Source organism: Acomys russatus, chromosome 20 (assembly GCF_903995435.1).
Source record: "Acomys russatus chromosome 20, mAcoRus1.1, whole genome shotgun sequence".
Taxonomy (NCBI): Eukaryota; Metazoa; Chordata; class Mammalia; order Rodentia; family Muridae; genus Acomys; species Acomys russatus.
The window spans coordinates 66,630,644-66,652,868 of NC_067156.1; the positions used below are offsets into that span (position 1 = coordinate 66,630,644).

At 46.7% G+C, this 22,225-nt stretch overlaps 1 protein-coding gene across 2 annotated transcripts; it reads right to left on the minus strand.

The window, feature by feature from the left end:
* Nucleotides 1-3,597: 3,597 nt before the first annotated feature.
* Nucleotides 3,598-21,756, minus strand: Sall3 (spalt like transcription factor 3). 2 transcript variants are annotated; one of them, XM_051163770.1, is made up of 4 exons: nucleotides 21,599-21,756; nucleotides 7,283-10,174; nucleotides 6,726-7,066; nucleotides 3,598-5,403 (listed from the first exon to the last, which is right to left on the minus strand). In XM_051163770.1, exons 1-4 carry the CDS (start codon nucleotides 21,678-21,680, stop codon nucleotides 4,972-4,974), a joined length of 3,747 nt encoding a protein of 1,248 aa, XP_051019727.1. In that variant the 5' UTR covers nucleotides 21,681-21,756; the 3' UTR covers nucleotides 3,598-4,971. The 2 variants fall into 2 exon arrangements, with proteins under 2 accessions (XP_051019727.1, XP_051019726.1); XM_051163769.1 differs by having other exon boundaries at nucleotides 6,726-10,174.
* Nucleotides 21,757-22,225: the final 469 nt, after the last annotated feature.

The window sequence follows — 22,225 nt, forward strand, 5'->3', positions numbered from 1 at the left end:
CCCCAACCCCAGTGGCACCCTCTCTTCTGTCCTGATGCCCCTCCTGACTTTCCTGCCAGGCTCTCCCCAAGCCTAGTGAATGCTGTGCCACTTGTCTCAAGTGGGTGCACTCAAGTCTGCCTTGTCTAAATTATAAGCTGAGCTGCCTGCGAAGAAAGGACAGATGCAGACAGAGTTGTAAATCAGGGTGTTAGCAGCTTCACTGACTTGGCTCCTCTAATATTTTTTAAAGATCAGGAAATAACCATCATGTTAATCCGAGCACTCGCGTCCTCCTCAGCGGAGGGTACACTCTGGTGTGTGTACTTCTATGCAGTGTTTACAAAAAAGCCAGGTCACTTAAAAAAATCTGTTTTCTGGCAGAAAATGAAGTCAGCATGATGTTCACAGAACATGCGTTTTATTTTACCACAGGTACCGAGGCCCTGAAATAGCGACAAGAAGCTGAATATCTTCTTGTTACTGCTTTCCTGTTTAAAAGTAGAAACACATTTTCATGTCCAAAAATGATCCCACAGAATTCTTTCAGCACTCTTTTGTAATAAATTTTCTCTATCAGGAGATAATATTCTTAGGCAATTGTTCACACTCTCTCTGGACATAAACACTACCCATTATTCTGTCCACTGAATCATGACAGGGAATGCATGTATTAGTAACTTAAAAAAAAAAAAAAAAAAAAACAAGAAATTTTAGAATTTCAGTCGTGGAGGGACGGACTCACTTCAGCTTCTGCCTTGACCTTCTACAGAGCACAAGGACAAATGGAGACCCCATCACCCTAATGCCTGTGACTCAGAGCCACACTGCTGGAGACGACTGCATTGTGACTTTCTCATAAGGCCCCTCCTTTGTGAAGAATACCAGTCTTTTTAAGTAAAAAGGAAAAGATTTCCCTTATTATCATAAGAAATATTTTTGTAAATCAGATTCTAACATTGCCCAAATCAGCTAGTAGACATAGAAGTGTCCCATCCATCCTCCAGTGAAGTGTCCAGTCACAAGGAACTCTGACGGTAAATAAGTCAGCGTGTTCACTCTTCCTTTGCCTGGCAGTTATTAAACAAGCTAGGCTGGTCAGAGTGCATGGTGGGGACAGGTAAACAAGAGCCACAGTCACACAGCATCACTGCTTTGCCTCAAGCATGTGCCCGGAGGAAGAAACAAGGGGTTCAGGCATCTGCAGCCAGAGGCATGCTCAGAGGGACGGCAGTGGTTTGAAGTGGGAGGTGCAGGCACCGCCTAGGAAGAAAAAAATGGCCCCTGATGTTCGCTGTGTTCGTGAAATACCACATGGGACCAGGTATTGTCTGCCAGACAGGAAAGAGAAGCAGTGTGTGTGTGTGTGTGTGTGTGTGTACACAGCGTACCCTCATCCATGGGGACAGGATTGTTTCTGTTTGGCCCTGTAGCACTGCTTTTATTAGTGTTAAATGTTAGTGGCTCTTGTAATGAACTTAGAATAGAAATGTAGTTGAATAATTTTTAGAGACTGTTGCCACTTAGGGTTCTTTTGAGTAACTGGAGCTGGTGTTAGAAGTAGAACGCTTACTTGCTAAGCCCAGAGACCTCTGACTTGCTGCCTAAAGATAATTTTGAAATAGAAGAGATAGGGCCTTTTCTCTTGAATTTTAATTTTTATTGATGATTCTAAATAGTTGTCTAATCTTTGCCATTTCCCTCTCTCTTTTAAAAATTGAATTTACTATCTGACTTGGTTCAAGCACATCAACACAGTTTAATTTCTAAGGTTTGGGGTCCCAGCTGGTTAGAGGTTGGTGCCTTTCTCATTCTTAAAAGAACTCTATTCCCACCATATTCTGATACAAGCTGCTTCTATGTATCAATAGTTATTTAGTGTTTAAAAAAAAAAGAAGTGGATTATCTAACATAGTAACTAGGAACACTCTTTTTTTTTTTTTTTTTTTTTTTTTTTTTTTGGTTTTTCCAGACAGGGTTTCTCTGTGTAGTCCTGGCTGTCCTAGACTTACTTTGTAGACCAGGGTGGCCTCAAACTCACAGCGATCTACCTGCCTCTGTCTCTGGAGTGCTAGGATTAAAGGTGTGTACCACCACGCCCGGCAACTAGGAACTCTAAAAGTTATAATTCTTAGGAATGACATCTGTGAGACAAAGCTAATTTAGAAACAAATGACAGCTCGAGTGGGAGTGGACAGACAGGCCACATGAAGTATTGGTGCCCTCAAGTGCACTCTTGTCCCTGTCCTTCCTACAGTGATAAGGGGACTCCTATTTGCTCAAGCGACCTGAAGCTGCTATGTTCACTCAGTGCAGACAACGGGAAGGCAATTGCCAGCATGACAGATTCTCTGTCAGGCATCTCTATTGCATCTTCTTCCACGGCAGATGTAAAACAATATCCACAGTTAGATGTGTTTTATTTGAGAAGGAAAAGAGAAAAAAAGTGAAAGGAAGGAGATATGCACCAGTGGCAAGGTGCTTGCTTAGCATGCACGTTCAAGGCTCTGAGTAACCCTAGATATTGCTTAAATATAAGCTGTCAACCCTTGTTGACTTTCCCCATGGAAAACACCACAGACATCCATCCACCACAAATAGCCAGCACTGCCAATTCCACCGAGAAGAATCAGGGAACACAATTCAGAAATAATATGACATCCTGCATTTTATTCAGTTCCGTATGACAAAAATAGTAACCTAGACTACGACATCCATTTCAGTCAGTAGATGTGTCAAGCCACGAGATTTAATCATAAAATATATTGGGGTCTACCAAACACCCTGGCTGGTTCTGGGAGGCCCTCACCCCCGCATAGTTTTGTGGTATAAAAATAGTGTCTCTCTTCACCACGCAGAGGGACAGGCAGCCCTGAACACAGGATGGGGGTGGTCACTGCACCTTCATCAGCCATCTCATTTATAATGCTTTACATTTCTCTTTTCTTAAGTTATATACACATCCTTTTGAAAGAAGAAAGAACACTAACATGGTACCAAATACCAACCAAGACGGGGGGGTAGGGGTTGGGGGAGACACACACCAAAAGGACACAGATGAACAAGACATTCAACTGCCAAAGCACAGCGACATGAAACCACCTTGTCTTCCTCTTCCCAAAGCTGAAGCCCCTGGTCCCATGCCCCAGCAAGAGATGGCCTGGCCTGGAGATGCTCCACCTGACTACATGGAAGACAGAGCCAGAGATTTGAGTGTTCATTTCCAAAGACAGGAAGAGCTAATGAGCCCAGAAGCTCTCTGCTCAGCCACGGGCCAGTGGTAGTCATTCCCCTCAGAGCCTTTTCCTGTTGGTTCAGTTGTATGAGGTGGCTGCTCTAACATTCTGCTCCACACTGTCTGGTTTGGCCTTCAGGCGCAGACAGCTCCTTGCTGAGGTACCCAGCTACCTACTGTATGTCTTGAGCAATTCTGTTGGATGTTCACGTGTCACATCCCAGCATGCCTGCGATGCACAAAAATGAGGTAGTATGCACAACACTGACGTTCAAGTTTTGATCAGCCCTGCCTCCCAGCATCCGGCTCCTTTGCTCACTGGATGCACTTTAGACAAGCCATCAGAAGAAGATCACATTCTGAATAATCAGGACACTGCAATAATTCATGAACTTAGAGAATGTCAAAGTTATGACCAATTATACCGCCGGACTCACGTGTGAAAGAGACAGAGGCGAGCCTACAGCAAAATCACACTTGGACAGTGCTCACTTGGCTGTGCTCTTGCTTTTTCTATGTCATGGGACTGAGATCAATTTGCCAAAGTTTTGGTAGGGTGCTCACAGTTTTTCAGTGGGTTTTGTAGAAAAGTTAAATAGATCATGTTAATTTAAGAAATGGCAGGCCTTATTTTATTGAGGTGCTGACAAGTCTTGGTGGCTTTTCTGCTCAAACAGCATAGGTTTCTCATGTTTGACTTTAAGACAAAACAATAAACTGTGACATGATTTTTTTCTCCATTGTCTTTAAACCGAAGTACTATTTATAAAATACTTTACATCTTTTTAAAATTTTCAAATTATAGACAAACCTCCCTAATACAAAATACTAAAAGTGCAATTGTATAAATTAAGATTTGCAACCACATTATACAAACATTACCTCTTTTATTATACAGCTTTGATAATGTGAAATATTTACTCACAACTGTTTATAATGCTGTGAATCATTTTAGGGTGATGCTCATCTGTAACCTGTTCCCAGTTGACTGCGGGGCTACCGACCACACTAGAGAACAGCTGTTCACATAGCAGCTACAAACACTTAAATTAAAGGGGGAGGGTGTTACTGACAGGTACTTGCACACAAAAAGCATGCTATCTTTCCCAATAGAACGTCACAATTTTGCCTGCATTGAATTAATCCACTTATTTATAATAAAGCAAATCTTGCTTTAAAAAAAAAATCACATAGCCAGATGTATTCTGTGATACAAAATCTTCATTTAAGGTTGGGCTATTTTACTGTCTGTTACCCGCATAATCTTAACATAAATACTATAGATGAAGAGACTGCCATAATACACAGCGTTTGGAGCACTGAACTGCTTCTTCAAGACGAAGAGTCCCTAAAACAGAGTTCAAGTGTCTACAGAATTTGAACAAAACCATTGAATGCAGCTCACTGGACTACCACAGGGGCCCTCGTTCCCCCACGCAATGGGGGTCACTAGGTTTTAGGAGAAATGAAGTAGATATGGTCTGAGCTCTTTCGGGTCCTAAGGCCGTTTTCCAAGCACATAAGCTTTTGTCTGAAATTTTCTTAAAAAGGTTGCAGAGTTCTTAACCCCACTGTTGAAGGAAGTACCATGGGGTACTCCCCAGGCCACCTCACAGCAGCTGTGTGCTGCAGGTATTTTTCTGTCATGGGTAAAATGTTAACGAGAGCCTAGGCATGTGGGGTCCGAAGCCTGATTCTCAAACAGTGAAGAGTGGACTTGGGACGGGACAGGAGGATGGAGTCTTAAGGGTGTCCAACTAGTTTATTCCAATTTCCTTGTTATCCTCAATGAACCTTGTGAACGGCCGGCTGGCTCCCGTCTCTGAACTTGCTTTGTCCAAGCTGACAATGGGTGGACTACTGCCAGTGCGTGTCTTGTCCACCCCACCAGCCATGGCACCCAAAGGCGGGATGGCACCTCCGCCTAGACTTACTGGGAGCTGAGGGATGCCTCCATTCTGGATGACAGAGATCTCGTTGTTTTTCATGGCGAGCCCATTGGTGATGGCAGCGGCGTACTGGTTCCAAAAGCTGGGGTCAACATTCATTGCCCGAGCTGCCAGGTCCTTCTGGAACATTTCAGAGAACTTCAGAGCATCACCACCAAGCAGGGCCATAGGGTTTTCCACAGACAAGCGGCGGCCACGCCTTGCAGGTGCATTGTTCCACATGTGGGTGCCCATATGTACCTGTGGGAGATTCAGAGAGACAGGCCACAAGTAAGCAAGTCTAGAACCGTGAGGCAGCTATGTCTTGGTCTCAGTGTTTTATATCGTCGACATTCTAAGCCTAGCCCGGGGTCAACAGAATGCAGTTAGGTGAGCTTTCCTGAGCACCTTGTACTATACACACAATTTTCATTCTGTGAATATAAGAACCAAAACCAGCATATAAGTAAACAAGCTTGTTAGACACTAACACACACCCACACGCACACATGCACATACACAACAGGAAAAACCCCACAAGACGACTAGAGAATGTTCTAGGGCTTTAAGGAGAAGGCCCTTGTCCATTGCTTCATCCATTCACCATCTTAGTGTGTGCAGGTGGAGGTCAGAGGGCAACCTGGGGGGGGTAGTCTTCAAGCAGGGTCCTTTTCACTGGCCTGGAATTCACCCACTAGACTAAGCTCAGCTATCTCCCCAACTCACTTTCAAACTTTTAAAAGGTCTCTGACTTGAAGTCCTCCACTGTCCTCCTCTCTTGCTTCCCCTCAAAAAAAAAAAAAAAAAAAAAAAAAGCTAAGATCCTCCTGGGCCACCCAGAGCAGCAGTGTCTTCAGGAGGCTCCTGTTTGGTCAGGGTTAGCTCAGCCCAGAAGCCATACCTATTGACCACTGGCTTTCTCCGGAGAGGTTTCTGAGGCCTCGGCAGGTGCTATCTTTCTAGCTGAGGCCAGCAGCACAGCCTGGAGCCAGGAGTATCTGCAGTGTCTGCCGGCAGTCAGGTCTCCAAAGAACACTTAGCTGTGCTGGGCCTTACGCAGGGGCACAACAGAATGTGTTTCCTGCAGGCAGGCTTCACGTGGTGGCAAACTTCTCACCCGGTGTCCCTCCCAGGGGCCCTGACTGCAGTCACATGGACAAGAGAACATTCTAGACCTCACAGAGCAAGTGTCATCTTTGTATTATGTGTTAATGTTTAAGGGCCAAGTTTATTTAGTAATCAGCTTTGAGAGAGAGGTTTGTGTCCCGGGCCTTGCTCGCCAAACGTCCATCATGACCCTAGGCCTGGAGCAGGCCAATACCATCAAAGGAGCAGGCAGACATGTGCTCCCCTGGGTGTGCATACACACACTATTCATATACACATGTATATATACATGAACACACACTATATACACTCACATTGTGTGTGTACAAACAACTCATTCCACACATGTGGAGTATACATACATGCACATGAGGGTGAAGACAGAACCTGTGACAGGCAGCCTAGACATGGGGTGCAGGGACCGTCCGCAGGGGCCACATGGCTTGGCCACAGCCTCAGACCTGTGGCCCTCTTACCTTGAGATTGCCCTTGGTGGTGAAGGCCCTGCCACAGATGGTGCAGCCGAAAGGCTTCTCCCCCGTGTGGGTGCGCTCATGGATCTGCAGGGCACTGGCTGAGGAGAAGGTCTTCCCACAGGACTGACAGTTGTGCTGTTTGGGTGTCCGGCGTGGCGGGGGTGCCAGCATGGGTGCCAGACCGGGGCTCATCACTGTTTGGGGCCCAGTGGGGACCTGGACCCCGGCTGCTAGGGCTGGGCCCTCACCCAATGCGATGGCCTTGCTGTGGCCGTTCACTTCCATTTTGATCATGGTGGGCGCAGGGCTGGAGGCCAGGCTGGGTGTGCTGTGGCTGGGACCTAGAGTAAAGTTGGGGTCAAACACCTGAGAAGGCAGCTCTTTCAACTTGTGTGTCAGTAAGTGCTGCTTTAAGTTACCCATTGTGGAGCAGCCTCGCCTGCAGACCGTGCAGACAAATGGCCGCTCCTTGGTATGGCTGCGGTGGTGGATTTCCAACGCACTTTTGCAAGCAAAGGGCTTGCCACAGACACCACACACAGTGCTCGCACACTTACCCCGCTCTCTGCTCAGGAACAGCAGGCTGAAGGGGGCCTCCTCCTTGATGAGTGGCCGACCAGGATGGCCAGCCGTCAGGTCCAGGGCACCTCCATTTCCTGGGCCGGGGGGTGGGCTGTCCAGCCTCTCGGTCTTCAGTGGGATCTCCTGCGGATCCTCCTGGTGGCCAAGACCTGGTGACTTGGACCGGAAGCTCTCACCGTTACTATGAGCAGGTGACAGAGCCTGGGAGGATGAGGATTCAGAGAGGGCGGGGCTGCCTGCGCTGCGGCTTTCCAGGTCACCCACCGCAGATGAAGAGTCATTGCTCAGGTGGTCACTTTCCCCAGACCCATTTTCCACCGCCTTCAAGCTCGCCAGCTGCTGGCAGTTCATGACCGAGTCTATCATTTTCATCTGGTTCTCCAGGGCAGCGATGCTGGAGATGACTGACGGGGGCGAGGGCGGGCAGGACCCCGAGTAGGAAAGAAGTGGTTTAGCTGAGTCACTGGCTGTGTCCTTCAGCTCCGAATCCTCCTCCATGGAATTTTCGTCAATGTCATCGTCGAAGCTGCTGAGGGTCTCCGCACTCTTTTCATCAAAGGGCAGATCGGCATCCATGGCCTCCTGGAGGCCCTCAGGCAGCGGTGTGTTCGGGATCTGTCCCCCCATGTGCATACGGATGTGTTGCTGCAGCACAACAGCGTTCGTGAACTTCTTCTGGCAGATAGGGCAGGAATGCTGCACGCGGAGTGGGGGCTTCGCACGGTGCACCCCAAAGTGTGTCTTCAGGTTGCCTTTGGTGGTGAAGGCGCGGCCGCAGATCTTGCACTTGAAGGGCCTTTCCCCTGTGTGCGTCCTGTAGTGCATCTTCAGTGCACTCTGGCAGCTCAGCACACGGTGGCAGATGACGCACTGGTTCGGGTCTGTCATCTTCTTATCAATGTTCTCCACCAGCTGCTGCAGCTTTGAGGTCTCTGACGTCTGCATAGAGTCAAGCAGCCCACCGAAAGGAAACTGGGCCTTGAACTGGTCGGAAACAGCCGGAAGGCCAGGGCTACCGAGGCTTGTGCAGGCGCTGTCTGTGACAGTGGTGGCAGCTGCAGTGGGTAATCCACTGACCTGCCCACCCACCACAGGAGCGTCCCCTGTCCTTGTGCTGGTACAAGGCAGGCTGACTGGCTCAGTTTTAGTAAGTGAAGGCCCACCAAGGAGTGGCTGGGGTGACTCAGGCCTCACTGGGACACCACACTCGGTATTGTTGAGGCCTGGAGACAGAGAGGTGCATTCGCTGGGTGCTGGAGAGGGCCTCTGTGGGGACCGGCTGACGGGAGTGATGCTGGGGGAGTCAGTGTAGCTGTGGGTGCCAGGGACAGTGGGGGGTAGCTGCAGCCCTACTGACGTGGGCACGGTGGGCAGCACTGGCTTGCTGTCTAGCCAGGTGGTCACTGGCTTTTCTGGGGGCAGGGACATGCCATAGGGAATGCCCGAGCAAGTGGGCACATTGTCGAGGTATTCTGGGACAGGGTAGGGGTTCATCTGGATGTGGGGGTATTTCTCCTTGTGCCTCTGGAAGTGGACCTTCAGGTTGCCCTTGGTGGAGAAGCGGTTCCCGCAGATGTTGCATTTGAAGGGCCGTTCCCCTGTGTGGGAACGCAGGTGGATCTGCAATGCACTGTCGCTGCCGAAGACCTTGGCACAGAACCTGCACTTGTGCTTAAAGAAAGGGTCCTCAGCACTGGCCTTGGGCTCGAACACCGACACATTAGGGGGCTTGCCCTTGCGGTGCTTCATAAGAGCTGACAGGGGGTCCAGGGCATTGGCTGTGGCAGCAATGCTGACCAGCGGGTTGGGGAAGATGACACTGCTGGATGAAGTCTGAGGTAGCAGAGGGTTTGGCAGATTGGAGGCTGAGCTGAGGAGGGGTCCGGGACCCAGGGCAGGGGGTGTAGACGCATTTTGGGGCTGCACTGTGTTGCCCACTGCACTGGGTGCTGCGGCCACAGCTCCTGGAGCTGGGCCAGTGCTGCAGGCTGGGTGTGCCCCAGATTCGGCCGGGCCAGCACTGGTGCTGCAGGGAGTGCTTGTGCCAGATGCAGGCTGTGACAGGTGCTGGGGGCCATCAAAGGCTGCTGGCAGGGTGGAGCCTGGGCCAGCAGAGGCAGCGGCAGGTCCAGCAGAAAGCTGGAGCGCAGCGTGTGGAGCCAGGCCCTGAAGCTGTACCGCGGCTGTTCCAGGGGCACTGGCTGAGGGCTTCAGTGGAGGCCCGGGCTGCCGGCTCATCAGGGCCACCTGGCTGCGGATCTGCTCGATGAGCTGGAGCTGGTGGATCTGCTGCTGTTGCAGCGCCACCAGCTGCTCTAGAATCATGGGGATGGCCACAGCGCCCACGCTGCCACCAGCACCTGTCGTGCCACCTGCGCGTGCACCCTGGGAGAACTGTGCCACGGCCACCTTAGTGCTGAGCAGCGTCTCCAGGGTCACGTTGGTACTGGGCATACTGAAGGCCGCAGGCTCTGGTTGTGGTGGCAGTGCAGGTGGCGGTGGGGCCACACCTGGGCCTGGAGGGCCCTTGTCCGCAGTTGCCTCCACATCCATGGGCTCCGCCTCCTTTGCAGCAGCTTTCACCTCGCTGCCCTCTGCGGGAGCCACCTCCTCAGCCACCTCACTCTCAGTGCGGTCACTGGGTGAGCTGGCGGGAGAAGGTTCTGGAAAGTCCTCGGAGGGTGGTGCGGGCTCATCGTCGTGCAGGATCAGCACCAGTGGGTTCTTGGTGCAGGTCTTCTTGTGCTGCAGGAAGTCCGCCCACTTGAAGAACTCCGCACAGCACTTCTCACACACGCTGGTTTCCTCGCTGCCGCTCCTGCTCTCGCTGCCGCTGTCTGCGTCCTCCGCACCTTCCCCTGGGACGCCTAGGAAACCAAGAGATTACATCAGCCAGGCTCCGCCAGACAGCCGCCCTCCATTTCAAAATTTTGCACATCAGTAAAATCAATATTTTTTATTTTGTACAAATTACCCCACTTCAACATTTCTGACGTCCCAGCGTGTGTGTTCTATGACTCTTTCTAGCTAGCTAATCATTTTCTTAGCACAATCCATCAAATTATGAGGCTCTATCAATTGTGGATACTGCTTCTTAATGAAATTCCATAGAAGCCATCGATTTCCAATATCTTCATACAATCCGCAGCCACCCTGTCTGTTGGGTACAAAGCCAGCCTTCGACGGGCTCATTAGGATTCCCCGTTACCATCGGGCTTCCTCATTTCCAACAAAATTAGAGTCGCCTCTGCCAGTTCTCTTAGCCTCGCCGAGCTAATCCGTAACCTTTCCCACACACCAGCACCTGACAGGAAGCCTGTGTGGTGTGGTCTGGGCTCATGGATTTATCATTTCTAAGGCAGCTGAAGTGGTGCTGATCTAACGCGATCCCACAGAACCTTTAGAATCAATAGGCATTTATTTCACGCAGGAAATTTAGGCTAAATACTGTGGTTTGTGAATGCAACATAGAAACTCTAAGCACTTCTTAAGATCCCAACTGTGGTGTCCTCCTCGCTCATACTTCTGTTTGGGAAAGCAGAGGCCTCTAGGTTTTAGGATTTGCCATATGACTATCAATATACTCTAGGCCTAAAATGAATCATGTTTAGGGCGATTAATCGGCTCTGTCAGATGCAATATTCTTTGGCAAAATGAACTTAAAATTACATGTTATTGTGATTAGCCAATAGAGTTCAGTGGTTTGCTAACAAACTAGGAATTATATATTTAAAGTTCATTGGTGTTGATATGTTTAACATGAGAATGTTGTAGTCAGACACACTTTTTGTACCTATTTTCATCTATTCTCATAGAAAGCCTTAGCAAATTATATGCTTGCACCATCGTGGAAAAGCCTCTAATTGGTTACACATGTTTAATTACTGTTGTAGGCAGCCACTTCCTCTGTCTCCCCTAACCCTCTTGTGCCGAATAACAACCGTGTTTAATGAACAACTCTAATTCACACCTGATCAAATAAATAGCTGTACGGGAAGAAGGAATCGACACCGAGTGACACTTCTGGCTCTAGATTTTTGGGTCACTGTGGTGGGGTGGGGTGCCACTGCTGCCTGGTTTTACATGCCAGCTTGGGTGCCACTGACTGGAAAGGGTTTTGTTGTTGTTTTTGTCAGCTTGCAAATGGAGTGACAGCAACAGATCATCGGTGGAAGGAGCAAATGTCACAGGCAAGTCAGCTCTTTGTTAAATGTGCAAAGTTGAGGTAGAGAACAAAGCACCTCCAAGCCCCATCCTCAAACGGTACAGGAGTCCTAACCCCAGCACATGGACTCCTCTAACAATTTTTTTAAAGTTTTTTTTTTTTTTTTTTTTTTTCAGGAAGGGTTGCTAATTCAGCCCCAATTGAGCAGAGAAATCTTTTTCTTTTTCCTGGAAATTTTGTCCAGGAGACCCCGACTACTCTGGAAAATGAAATAAAAATATTTTTGCGGCTGGTCTGTTGCTTTCCATGAGGCCATTATTTCCAGGTAATTTATACATGCCTTTAAAAAATTATTAGCAGCATTCAATTAGCATTTTCTTAACTGGCTAAGCCATTTGAAGGGTAAAGAACTTGGAGCTGCAGCCCATAAACCCCATAGACTTTTAAACTAAACTCAGTGCGAGGATCAGGCGGCAGCAGTCGGTCTGATTACGGCGCGGGGGAAGGGTCCTAATAGGTATCTGTAATGAGGTTGAGGGTAGCTGGGAGCAAAGGCAAGGCCGATTTATGTAGCAGATAGGCACATTAGCAAAACAAATACTCCATGCTCAACTTTGCTCAATGTATGCAAAACTAATTGTAAACCTGCTCAAGGTTATGGAACAGAGACTGGGAGGGGCTAGAATTTTAAATCATTGAATAAAACCAACCAAACAATAATGAGCTCATCAAAATTCCAGTAACTTAATTTTAAAAGTTTTAACAAGATGTCAATTTTTAAACTTATGATTTCTTTTTAATTAGTTGTATAATTTTATTAAAACCATATATATATAATATATCTCATACATTTTATATATTTACACATGTCTAAGGAACGCTAAAAGGCTCATTTGCATTAAGGAGTAAAATAGATGCAGAGACATACCTAAGCAGGAGGACTATAAGAAGTTACTTTCCAACGTGTAAAGCTATGATTTAAAAAAAAAAACAAACCATAAATTTGGTACTTTCTAAAAAAGAAAATGCCAGCAAATTAAAAATTGCTAATGCCTTGAAATGTTGTCTACATGCACCCCCTTTAAGGAGATAAAACTGTGCAGTACGCTAAAAACTGAAGGTATATACACTTTAAATATACAAACTCAAATAGTACCTTACTAAAAGACTGTTTCTTTATATTAAGTATTCATTGGGAACAATTCATTCAGAAAAAGCTTAAAAGCGGGCTGACTGTAGATCATTTAAAGTACATTCAGTGTGGAAAGAATTAATTTGCATAACTGTAAGTAAGGTATACCTTCACAAATGAACATTTCCCAGATTTTCCTTATAACAAAGTGTAGCATTGTGTTTCAAAAAGGTCTCAACCCAAACAATTCTCTATTTACTTTAAAGATTTGCATTTTCACATTCTCATTAGTATTTTATGTGTTAAGTGTTTTTAGGGTTCACCTCCAAATGCACTGAAGCTGAGAAGGGATCCCTCAGGTAATTTCATTTTTTTTCCTCCACTGCTAAATTACAAGTGTTTCTTAGCTGTACAAAGCGCGCATGGGATGTTGGAGCACGTGCTGCCAAATAATGTCATTTTGTTTAATGCAATCTTAAGTGACAATTGTCTCAACATAAGCTATTTTGTTCAAAGTAAAGTGATCTCCCACCTACACTCCTTCCAAATTGAAGGAGGAAATTGTAAGGAAAAGGCATTCTGACCCTTTGGACCTGTTAACAGTTCTTTATGGTAATGAGCTCAAGCAAAAAAAAAAAAAAAAAGCCTGGTAACAATTTGCTTAGGAGTCAGCCTTCATCCTGGAGTTTCACTTTTGGCAAAAGACATATACTAAAAACTACAGCCAGTGAGAGGAAAATTCTTCGGTATGATTTGTATTTCTGAGGCAACTGAATTAGAATCACCACTTAATGTTTCTGCTGGGGTCTATTTAAAATGCCAGTAAAAGACACTTCAATGTTAGTCTCACACGCTCAAGCAATAGCTGTGTTTTCCAAATTTGAATGTAACTAGACCTCCTTTATAAAAGTCGGAGATAAGCAGAAATTTATTAAGATAGGCACAGATACAAGTCAAAGACTAAACTTCCCTCTGTGGAGCTGAACTTGCTTGTCTGTATTTGAAATGTTTTTAAGGAACAAAATACTCTTTAACTGAACTGGTGGCCAGGAAATGGCTGAACCCAGCATGCTTTCCCAAGGACAGGACTCTTTGGGGCATGGAGGCATGTCACCGAACTCACAGATCACAATTGCTGACCTCTGCTGGATTCTGCAGAGTGAGAGAAATTAAATTATAACCTGCTTTTGACCACAGATATGAATTATAATGTCTATGTGTGAAGTTGGGATTATTGTTCGTTTTCCCCAAAAGAAAACCCAGGCAGATGCTTTGGCTGTACTTGATAAAAGTTTATCACTTCACTGCTAATGTCCTTTAACTCTGCTACCTGGTAAAGCCAAGATTCTCTTATTTTACCATGTTTCGCTTAAGCTCACATTCTGAACTGGTCCCCATGCTGAAAAGTAAATGTCGTTAGCCCATCAGTTAATTTTGCTTAAAATGTTTACTTACTGGTAAGAAGAGGCAGGGAGGCACACTCTTCCAAAGAACAATGAAAAATCTTTGAGAAATGTACTAGAAATTCAAGTTTTTACTCTCATTCTTTGCTTTCCTTTCCTTTCTTTCTTTCTGAGGAGGGGATTTTGAAAATAAGCATTCTAATCATTCTCATTTGTGTCAAGGTAATTTATATTTTTTGCCTACTGGTTGTTCAACAGCTAAGAGTTAAAACTAACTAGGCAGGGATTAAGTAGGCGTTTTATAGTATCTTACTATAAAGGTTACATACGCTCATACGCTACGGGGAGAAAATGCCAACCAGTTGACCAACTAATTCATCTGGGTGATGGAGCTCCTTCCTGGAAGGCCTTTCCTCCTGGAAGGGCTTCCCTCCTAGTTGGCAGACAGGCTGGTGATGGTGGCTACCGCGTCAAGACAGCTACCAAAAGGACCACACAGTCCTCACTACCCTGGGAAACCAGTCATCTGCACTAAGGAGACTAAAAAATAAATTCGGGGTTGATTTATAGGGTCCCTAACTTCATTTTGAGTAAGTCATGTTTGAGGCTGGAAGAGAAGGGGACCGCCCACAGCCCCTAAGAGAAAAACCACAAGGCAGCTAGTTTCACAGCGCTCATTTTAAAATTAGCTACATGCATTTTCTTATTCAGTGATGAACTAGCACACTTAATAAAAATCTGCCGACTTTTAGTACACTCTCAACCCACCACAGACGCTGATTCTCTCAGCTTTTCACTGGTGTTAGCTTTGGAAAATGACACCATGTTTCTTTCTCTGTCTTCTGGGACATGATAATCTTTTTCAAGCCACAAGTGGAAAACATTGCAATGTATGAAGATATTTGAGGCGCCATGCGTTTTCTATACAAATATTTATGCACAGTTCTTAGCAAGGTTTACTTTTTGTTTTTTTTTTTCAGAAGTGTAAGGAATTTTGCCCATTTATAAAGCAACAGTAAACTTGCTGACTTTTGCTACACTTTCCTTAGACAGTTTTAATTCATTACAATCAACAAAGGAGAAGGCAGGCTTGTTTGAGCTAAGAGAGGCAAGTTAAACCCCCCCTCTATAACTAGTAACTTTAAAATGCCAGGTGGGTCTTCCAGAGTGCAAACCCTAGTTTTTTCCTTTGTCTTTCCATCTCTTAAAAATGTAGCAAGCGTTTCTCAAGTTTTCTCAAACTCTTTGGAGACATGTATTTTCTTGCAAATTAATTCTTTTTAACTCCTTATGATAGCTTTGAATCCCATAAAGAAAGATGAATTATCACCACACTGAGCCCAAGCTGTGTCACAGGAGGAGACAAATAGAGACCCCCACTGTGTTTAACAATGTAGAAGAAATTCCAGGCGCAAAAGAAAAAATTCTGTCCTTTTCCCCTGGACTCGGAAGCCTGTGCTCACAGAGTTGAACGGTGGAGGGCAGTCTTGCTATGCTCAGTGCAGCACTGACCCACACACTCCCTCTGACTCAGTGGCCCACATCACAAATTTGTTAAGTCATGACCACCTGTGGCACAGGCCCCAGGCGTCTTCTGTTTAAACTGGTTCGGTTTTAATCTGTGCGGTGAGAAGCTCCAGGGACAGAGACTCTGTTGCCCCTTTACAGGACTCAAAGTTGAGGCAGCAGCGTACGTGCCAGTCACTTTGATAGTAAGATGTTTGTTGTACTTCAAGGCTTGCAAATCAGCCTTTCACCCAGCTGTCTTGATAGCCTCAAGCTCACGTCACAATTTATGCTCCCCCAAAATACACAGACTGAGCCATGTCAGCAGAAGCCAGAAATTCTGATCATAATCTGGTGAGGGTGGTGTTTAAATACAGAGATCTCCACGATTTGACACAAAGAATTCTACGTTATCTTATGACACGCCTCCTAGAAAGTGTCCATTTGATCGAAATCCATTATCAGAGCACATACAAACCCTTCCAGCTCCCGCATCCCTCACTTAGTTGGGGGCGAGTGTAGGGAAAGACTTAGTGAGCAAGCGAAATGGATTTGCTACAGAAATGCCTGCACTGAAATAGCTCTAGTCACACTGCAACTGGGAAAGGGGCAGAAGTCACCTGTAAGCATTAGGCTTAAGGCGCCTGGGCTAGGGGACTGAGTCATAGATAGCCACCACTGTCATCACTTCCCGGTGCGATTCTATTTCTATGTGAGAAATTTGCATACAAACAGAAAAGTCGTACTGGAAAAGCCACCACCCACCCCATGATGCCAGTGACTCTGCATGTGTACAAATTACACAAGACTATTATCAAACAAGCTCCGTCTGAGGCCGCTTTGAGGGCCCGTGATGCTGAGGAATGAGGACAGAGTGCCCTGGCACCTGCAGGGTTAATTAAACGTTCAAGATGTAATGGCTACACAAAAGCAAGCCAGTTTCTCCTCTTCCAAGAGCTATAAACACTTGTGCTGAACTGGACGGCATTTGCTAAGCTTGTACTGCACAGAACAAACTCATGGGATCCCTAGTTAACACTCAGACTCGGAGTTTACACTTAGCAGAACCGGTGTTGGTGAGTCCTGTTGCCAAGGTCAACAGCACAGATGAGCACTAATTGTATTACGAGCTTGACATCTAGTGGTCACCCCTGGCAGGGCAAAGCAGGCAAAGGTTAAGTCAGCAAGGCTTATCACAGCACTAAGGACCCACCTTCAGGGAAAGAAGGCGCGAGCTAGACAGCATTCTACCACCCACCTTTGCTAGGGCCACACTTAAAAAAAAAAAAACAAAAAAACGTTGCCAAGCCATACTATGAAGTCACCATGCTTGCAAAGAATGCAAAGGGGGTTGTGCCTCCGAGGAGAGAGAAAAGGGCCACCCTCAGAGGGGAAACCACACGGGCAGCATCATCTCCCTTTGGTGGTCAGAACCCCTTTTCTTTAATTAAGAAAGAAATCAATCTCGGTCTTGAGCATAAAGGTCATTCCATTATTTCATTTAAAACTGTATTTTTCACTTTCTGGAGCATGACTTGCCTTGTTTGTTTGGCAGTTATACAGTTAACAGCATCTTAAATCATAACTGTATTGAAATACAAGAGAAAAATCCTAGATACCTTAAAAAGTTTACTTAAAACAATTACTAAAATTTGATTTTCACATAGACTGTGCAGCAACTTAACACATACTTAATTACAGGAGTGCCCTGCCAGCAGCAGGATTGGCTCACGTTTTCTTGATATTGCCTAAGATTCATTGGTCTTTCTTATAATGGCAACCAGTCAAAATATCATTGAGGAAAGAAAAAACCAATAAAACAGTAAAGAAAAAAAAAGAAGGAACTCTTCTTTTATATTATTTTTTAAAGGACACTCCAAACTAGGTTGCTGTATTAAAAGATGGTGAAAAATCGCATTAGCAGCTTGAAAGATTTTTAATTTACTTACACAAGACCTTGTGCCAATACTTACACATAAGAATGCTAAGTTCCAACTGACAGTCAGTTCCCAGAGCAGAAATCTTGGGTCTGTTTGTTGCATCCCCCATCCCCAAAAGAAAATGCTCTTAAAGGCCACCGGGAGATGGACGGTAGAGCTGAAAATGAAATCTGACCCACTTTTGTCTGTTTTCACCATCTTTCTGGATACAAAGAAATAATCAGCTTGCTAAGTAATTCCCACTGCTTCTCCCTTCATACCTTTCTCTTTCCCTCGGTCTGAACACATCTGAAAAACCTGGATTACGCACAGGCTTTGAAAAGTTTAGAATACACGCCTCTAAGGTCTCTAACTCTTGTTTCATTATCAGCCCTCTTTAAGGTGGAATTAATTGGCACCCATTTTAGGAGTACGCATTTTTAAATAGGCTAAGTTTTTGAGCCTTATTTCAAAAAGAAATGTTTGCAAATTCTTCCTCTCCCTCTCCGCCCCCCCCCCCACTTACTTTCTACCTTTCATGTTTCAGAGAAAACAATCTGCCAGTGGATGTAAGGAGGCGGCTTCTGTATCGTCCCTTTTGGTATGCTGAATTGTAAATGCGAGTACTTGGGGGGGGGGCTGGAGGCGAACCCTGCATATACAGATAAAAGAAAGAAAAATCTCTTCACTGAGCCCTGGTGGCTTTCTCTCCCTGAACTTAAACAGTCTGAATTCCACTAGTTAGTCCTTAGGTTGAAGACTCATGCCATTTGAAAGAAATTTTAAGATAGCCATATACTGTAAACTGGTAGAAAAATAAAAACACCGTGAAGTAATTAGTGCCTACAAAGAAGATGCATCCTCAAAAACTGTTTTAAATTACAGCATTCTTTTGTTCTTTTTTAAACACAGACTCTCCCAGGACAGAGAAATGCATCTTTAGGAACCGCTCCTTTTTTTCTTTTGCCGGCACACGGGTGCAATGTCTTTAAAGTTCTTGGTAGGGCTTAAGTGTGGCACTGTCACTGGAAGTTTTAATTAGTTTTTCTTAGAACAAAAATCTTCAGCTGGCTCAGAGGATGTCACTATTGGTGGCACAGATCTAACTGAATCCCAAAGCTGAATCACATTTATTTCTAAAATGGGAAATATACATGAGTAAGCAATTTAAAACGACAGTTTCTACTGGGGATTTAGGTCTCAGTAACTTAAAATAAATTTTATCACAGGGCAACTCCAGAACTTTCCATAAGGCAGAGTTGCTTGTTTTCATCCAGATTTGTCATTCATTCCTTCAGGTCTAGAGAGAGCTAAAGCTATTGTTGCCTTGTTTTTTCATTGTTTGTCTAAATACTAAACCCTGAAAAATAAACCATAAAAATACATGACTTCTCCTAGAAATAGACACGACTATGCACCTTTGCCCTCCACTATTCTCATTTTTTAAAAACATATGTTATCTGTTCTGTGTGGTATTAACAAAAGCCTTCAATTTTACTGCAGAGATGGACCTAGTGCCTTAATTAACATGTCACACCCAAAGTGATACAAAGGAATCGTTTACTTCATTTCCAAAACACTGTGGACTTAGCTCACTTATAACCTCATGCAGCATGTATTTGTCTCCTCTGCACGTAAGGAGGGAGAAAAAAAAAATAAGGATTTGAAATGACAATGGAGTAATTTAGTTTACACAACCATTAATCTTAAAAAAAAAACTTTTCTTGGTTATCTTACAATTAAGAGAGCACAGGCATTCCTTGACTTCATAGGGAACAGAGTATCTTTTATGTTCCATGAACAATCTGCTTCAGAACAATTAAATCAGAAAGAACTTGTTTTAGCAGTTTGCCTGAACTAGCCTTCAGACTCGAAGAGAGCATACAGCCGGACTGGGGCTCAGACAGGCTATTTTTGGCCTATTGCAAAATATGATGAGGAACTGTAGCAACCTCGGGATCAGAAGTCTGAGTGACTGTTGAAAACACAGCCTGGATAAAAATGCCACTCCTGAAAGGATGGAAAACCTGGGTATGGGAGAGCCTTAAAATAAATTCGAGCAGCGAGCAGAATTCAAAAGAGGACTCGTAAATAATTGACTATCTAGGTTTTCAACACTGTCGGGGTTATATATCCTCCGACGTGTTTACACGATTAACTTTACCACACTCACATTTCTGAAGCGAAATTAAAAATGAACAACAGTGCCTCAGCTTGTTAATTGTTAAATACACGAAGGTTTACTCTATTAATTAAAATATGCTTTAATAAAAGGAGACATTGCACATTTTGATAACGACCCTACAAAGCGGAGAAGTATTTACACTGTTGCATTTTAGGGCGGCTGTGAAAGCGGATTTTGAGCTATTCAGGAGCCGCAATAATGAAGCTTTAAAATTCCTCACTGGGATGCAGTGTAGTTCTTTTGAGGGAAAGACTGTCTTTCTCATTCGGCAGAAATAAATCCATTCATTTGATCATGTAGTCATTGAGGGTAATACAAAACAACCCAAGTGTGAGAAATTCTATGTGAAGAAGTAAACAAAACAAAAAAAAATCCATTTCCATGACAAAAAGAGTCTTTGTCCCTAATCTACCCAACATATGCAAGCGTTTCTTTTTAGCATATCGCCTGTTCTAATCTTGGCTGACTTGGCTGCAGAGATGCGGGTCCCTCACCTCACCGCAACAAAAAGACCCAACGAGACCCATTTGATTTAATTCATTCCAGGGCTGTTGTGGGCATTTTCTCACTTTCTACTGCGACGTGCATGCTTTGTCAAACTTTACCGCTGTGTGCTAAACCCTTAAATTCCGTCTATTTGTTAGGGCTTTGAGTTTGGGTTGTTTATTTTTTATTTTTTATTTTTTAAGATGGTATTATTTTCATAGTTAAAAGATTATTTTCTATATGCCTCTAAACAATTTACAGTACGTTGATCATTAAAGTTGGTTTTTAAGGAATAAATTATTCCGCCTCGAACTAGTGAGGGGGGGGGAGTGCTCCGTGTCATATGCGACCGCCCCTCTCGGCCTCCTTGCAGGCGCCCTTGGGACCCTGGCAAGGCGTGCAAAAACTGGCGCCCAGGGTTTACGGATTCAGGGTGCCATAAACTTTAGGGTGCCAAAATTCAATTACACTAAATTCGCATCTTCTCTAGTGTCTAACTTCCGTTGCGCCCTCCCCGCACTTCTGGATGGTTGGAGGAGGAAGTTCCTACCAGCGAAGTAAACTGCGAAGGTGCCTCCAGCGCCCTAATTCGGTGCATCCAAAAGTGTACGAAAAGGCCAAAGGGAAAACTTAGAATCCGTCAGAAACGTGCTGAAGTCTTACCGCAAGCACGCCCTAGCCCCCAAAAGAAACAGCTGTGCTCGCGCCCCACAATTCCCTAGTCGGCCATTAAGGAAAGGCCAAGAGACATTTACTTCCCACTTGCTTCCGAAAGGGATGATTGGATTTGTCAACGCTCTGGGACACCGCGGGGTTCGCGGCCTGAGGGTCACCGGAGGCGGCCTGCTGGCGGTATCGGGGGCAGGCTACAGATACAGGGATCGCCGAGGTGGCGTTGGGTTCCCGGGTAGGCTCCAGGCAAGCACCAGCTGGGCACCGCGGCGCGCGGCACTGAACAAAGCTGGCCAGGCGGCGGCTTCCAGGGCCCCGGTCCAGCGGTAGGTGAGCCCCCCGCAAGTTCCCCGTAGCTGCGCCCTCCCTAGAGTCTGTTCTGAGCTAGTTCAGGGTCCCGGCTCGTTACTGAGGCTCCAGGCCCACCAAAGCAGTACAGACCCGGAGCAGCACCGAGGCAGCAGCGCAGACCCCCCTCTCGCCCACTCCCCGCGAGCGGCCCTCTGCCTATGGCCCAGCGGACTTGGATCCGTCCTAGAGCCAGCCCGGGCGCAGCACTCTCCACGCGCAGCTCCCCAAGTCCGAGCTGCGAAGCCAACTTTACTTGGCCCGCAACTCTTTTCCATGCCTGCGCGCTTCGATGGAGTACTAGTCCAGGTTGGCTAGACTGGCCCAGGGGCCGGACTCATAGCTCCTACTCGCTCACTGGAACAGGGAACTTTCTCTCACTCCAAGACGCTCGCTGTCGCTCCCACCGCCCGCGCATCCCAACCTGGGTGGGCGCCCTAGAACTCTGGGCCACCCGGAGGTCCCCGGCCCTCACCGTGCTCGGAAGCCCCGTCCTGCGGCTGTAGCTCCTCATCCGACTTGAGGTGCTGGGGCTTGGCCTGCTTGCGCCGAGACATGCTGCTAGCGGCGCTCCGGCCCCGCGCGGGGCAGCGGCATCAGCGGGGTGGCCGGCTGGGACAGCGCCGGGTGGGCGCAGGGCGGCCGGGCGGGCGCGGGGCGCGGGGCGCGGGGCGGTGGCGGCGGCTGCGCGGGCCGCGCATGGGGCTGAGCAATTAGGCTGGTGAATAATGCATGTCCATTAGCTGAGGGCCGCGCCGATTGGCCGGCCTCCAGCGGACTCCGGCGGCCTATGCAAATGAGGCCGCTCTCGCAATTAGCGGCCGCGCAGGCGAGGAGGGGCCGCGGCGCCTGTGGACCTGGGTGCGCGCTGCCCCACGCCGCTCACATCGCGAGCTCCGCCGCCAGAGCTCAGGCTTCCGCGCTCCTCTTTCGCCCAGGTGCGGCTTCGGCGGGCCAGAGTGCGATGCGGGCCGTGGCGGCAGCCCCTCCGCACAGCGCAGGCTGCAAAACTTTGGTGGCGTCCGCGCGGCGCCGTCTCCGCCGGCGCGCCGGGCTCGCCCCTTTATAGAGTGTCTGCGCCGTCGCCCGCGCCGCGCCCCCC

Bases quoted from the DNA above. Each gene is read 5' to 3' on its own strand.
- Sall3 (XM_051163769.1), bottom strand. From the start codon at position 21,680: ATGTCTCGGCGCAAGCAGGCCAAGCCCCAGCACCTCAAGTCGGATGAG. The intron at 10,175-21,598 runs GTGAGGGCCGGG...TTGGTTTCCTAG, and splicing joins GGACGGGGCTTCCGAGCACG to GCGTCCCAGGGGAAGGTGCG. The intron at 5,404-6,725 runs GTAAGAGGGCCA...AATCTCCCACAG, and splicing joins CCACCAAGGGCAATCTCAAG to GTACATATGGGCACCCACAT.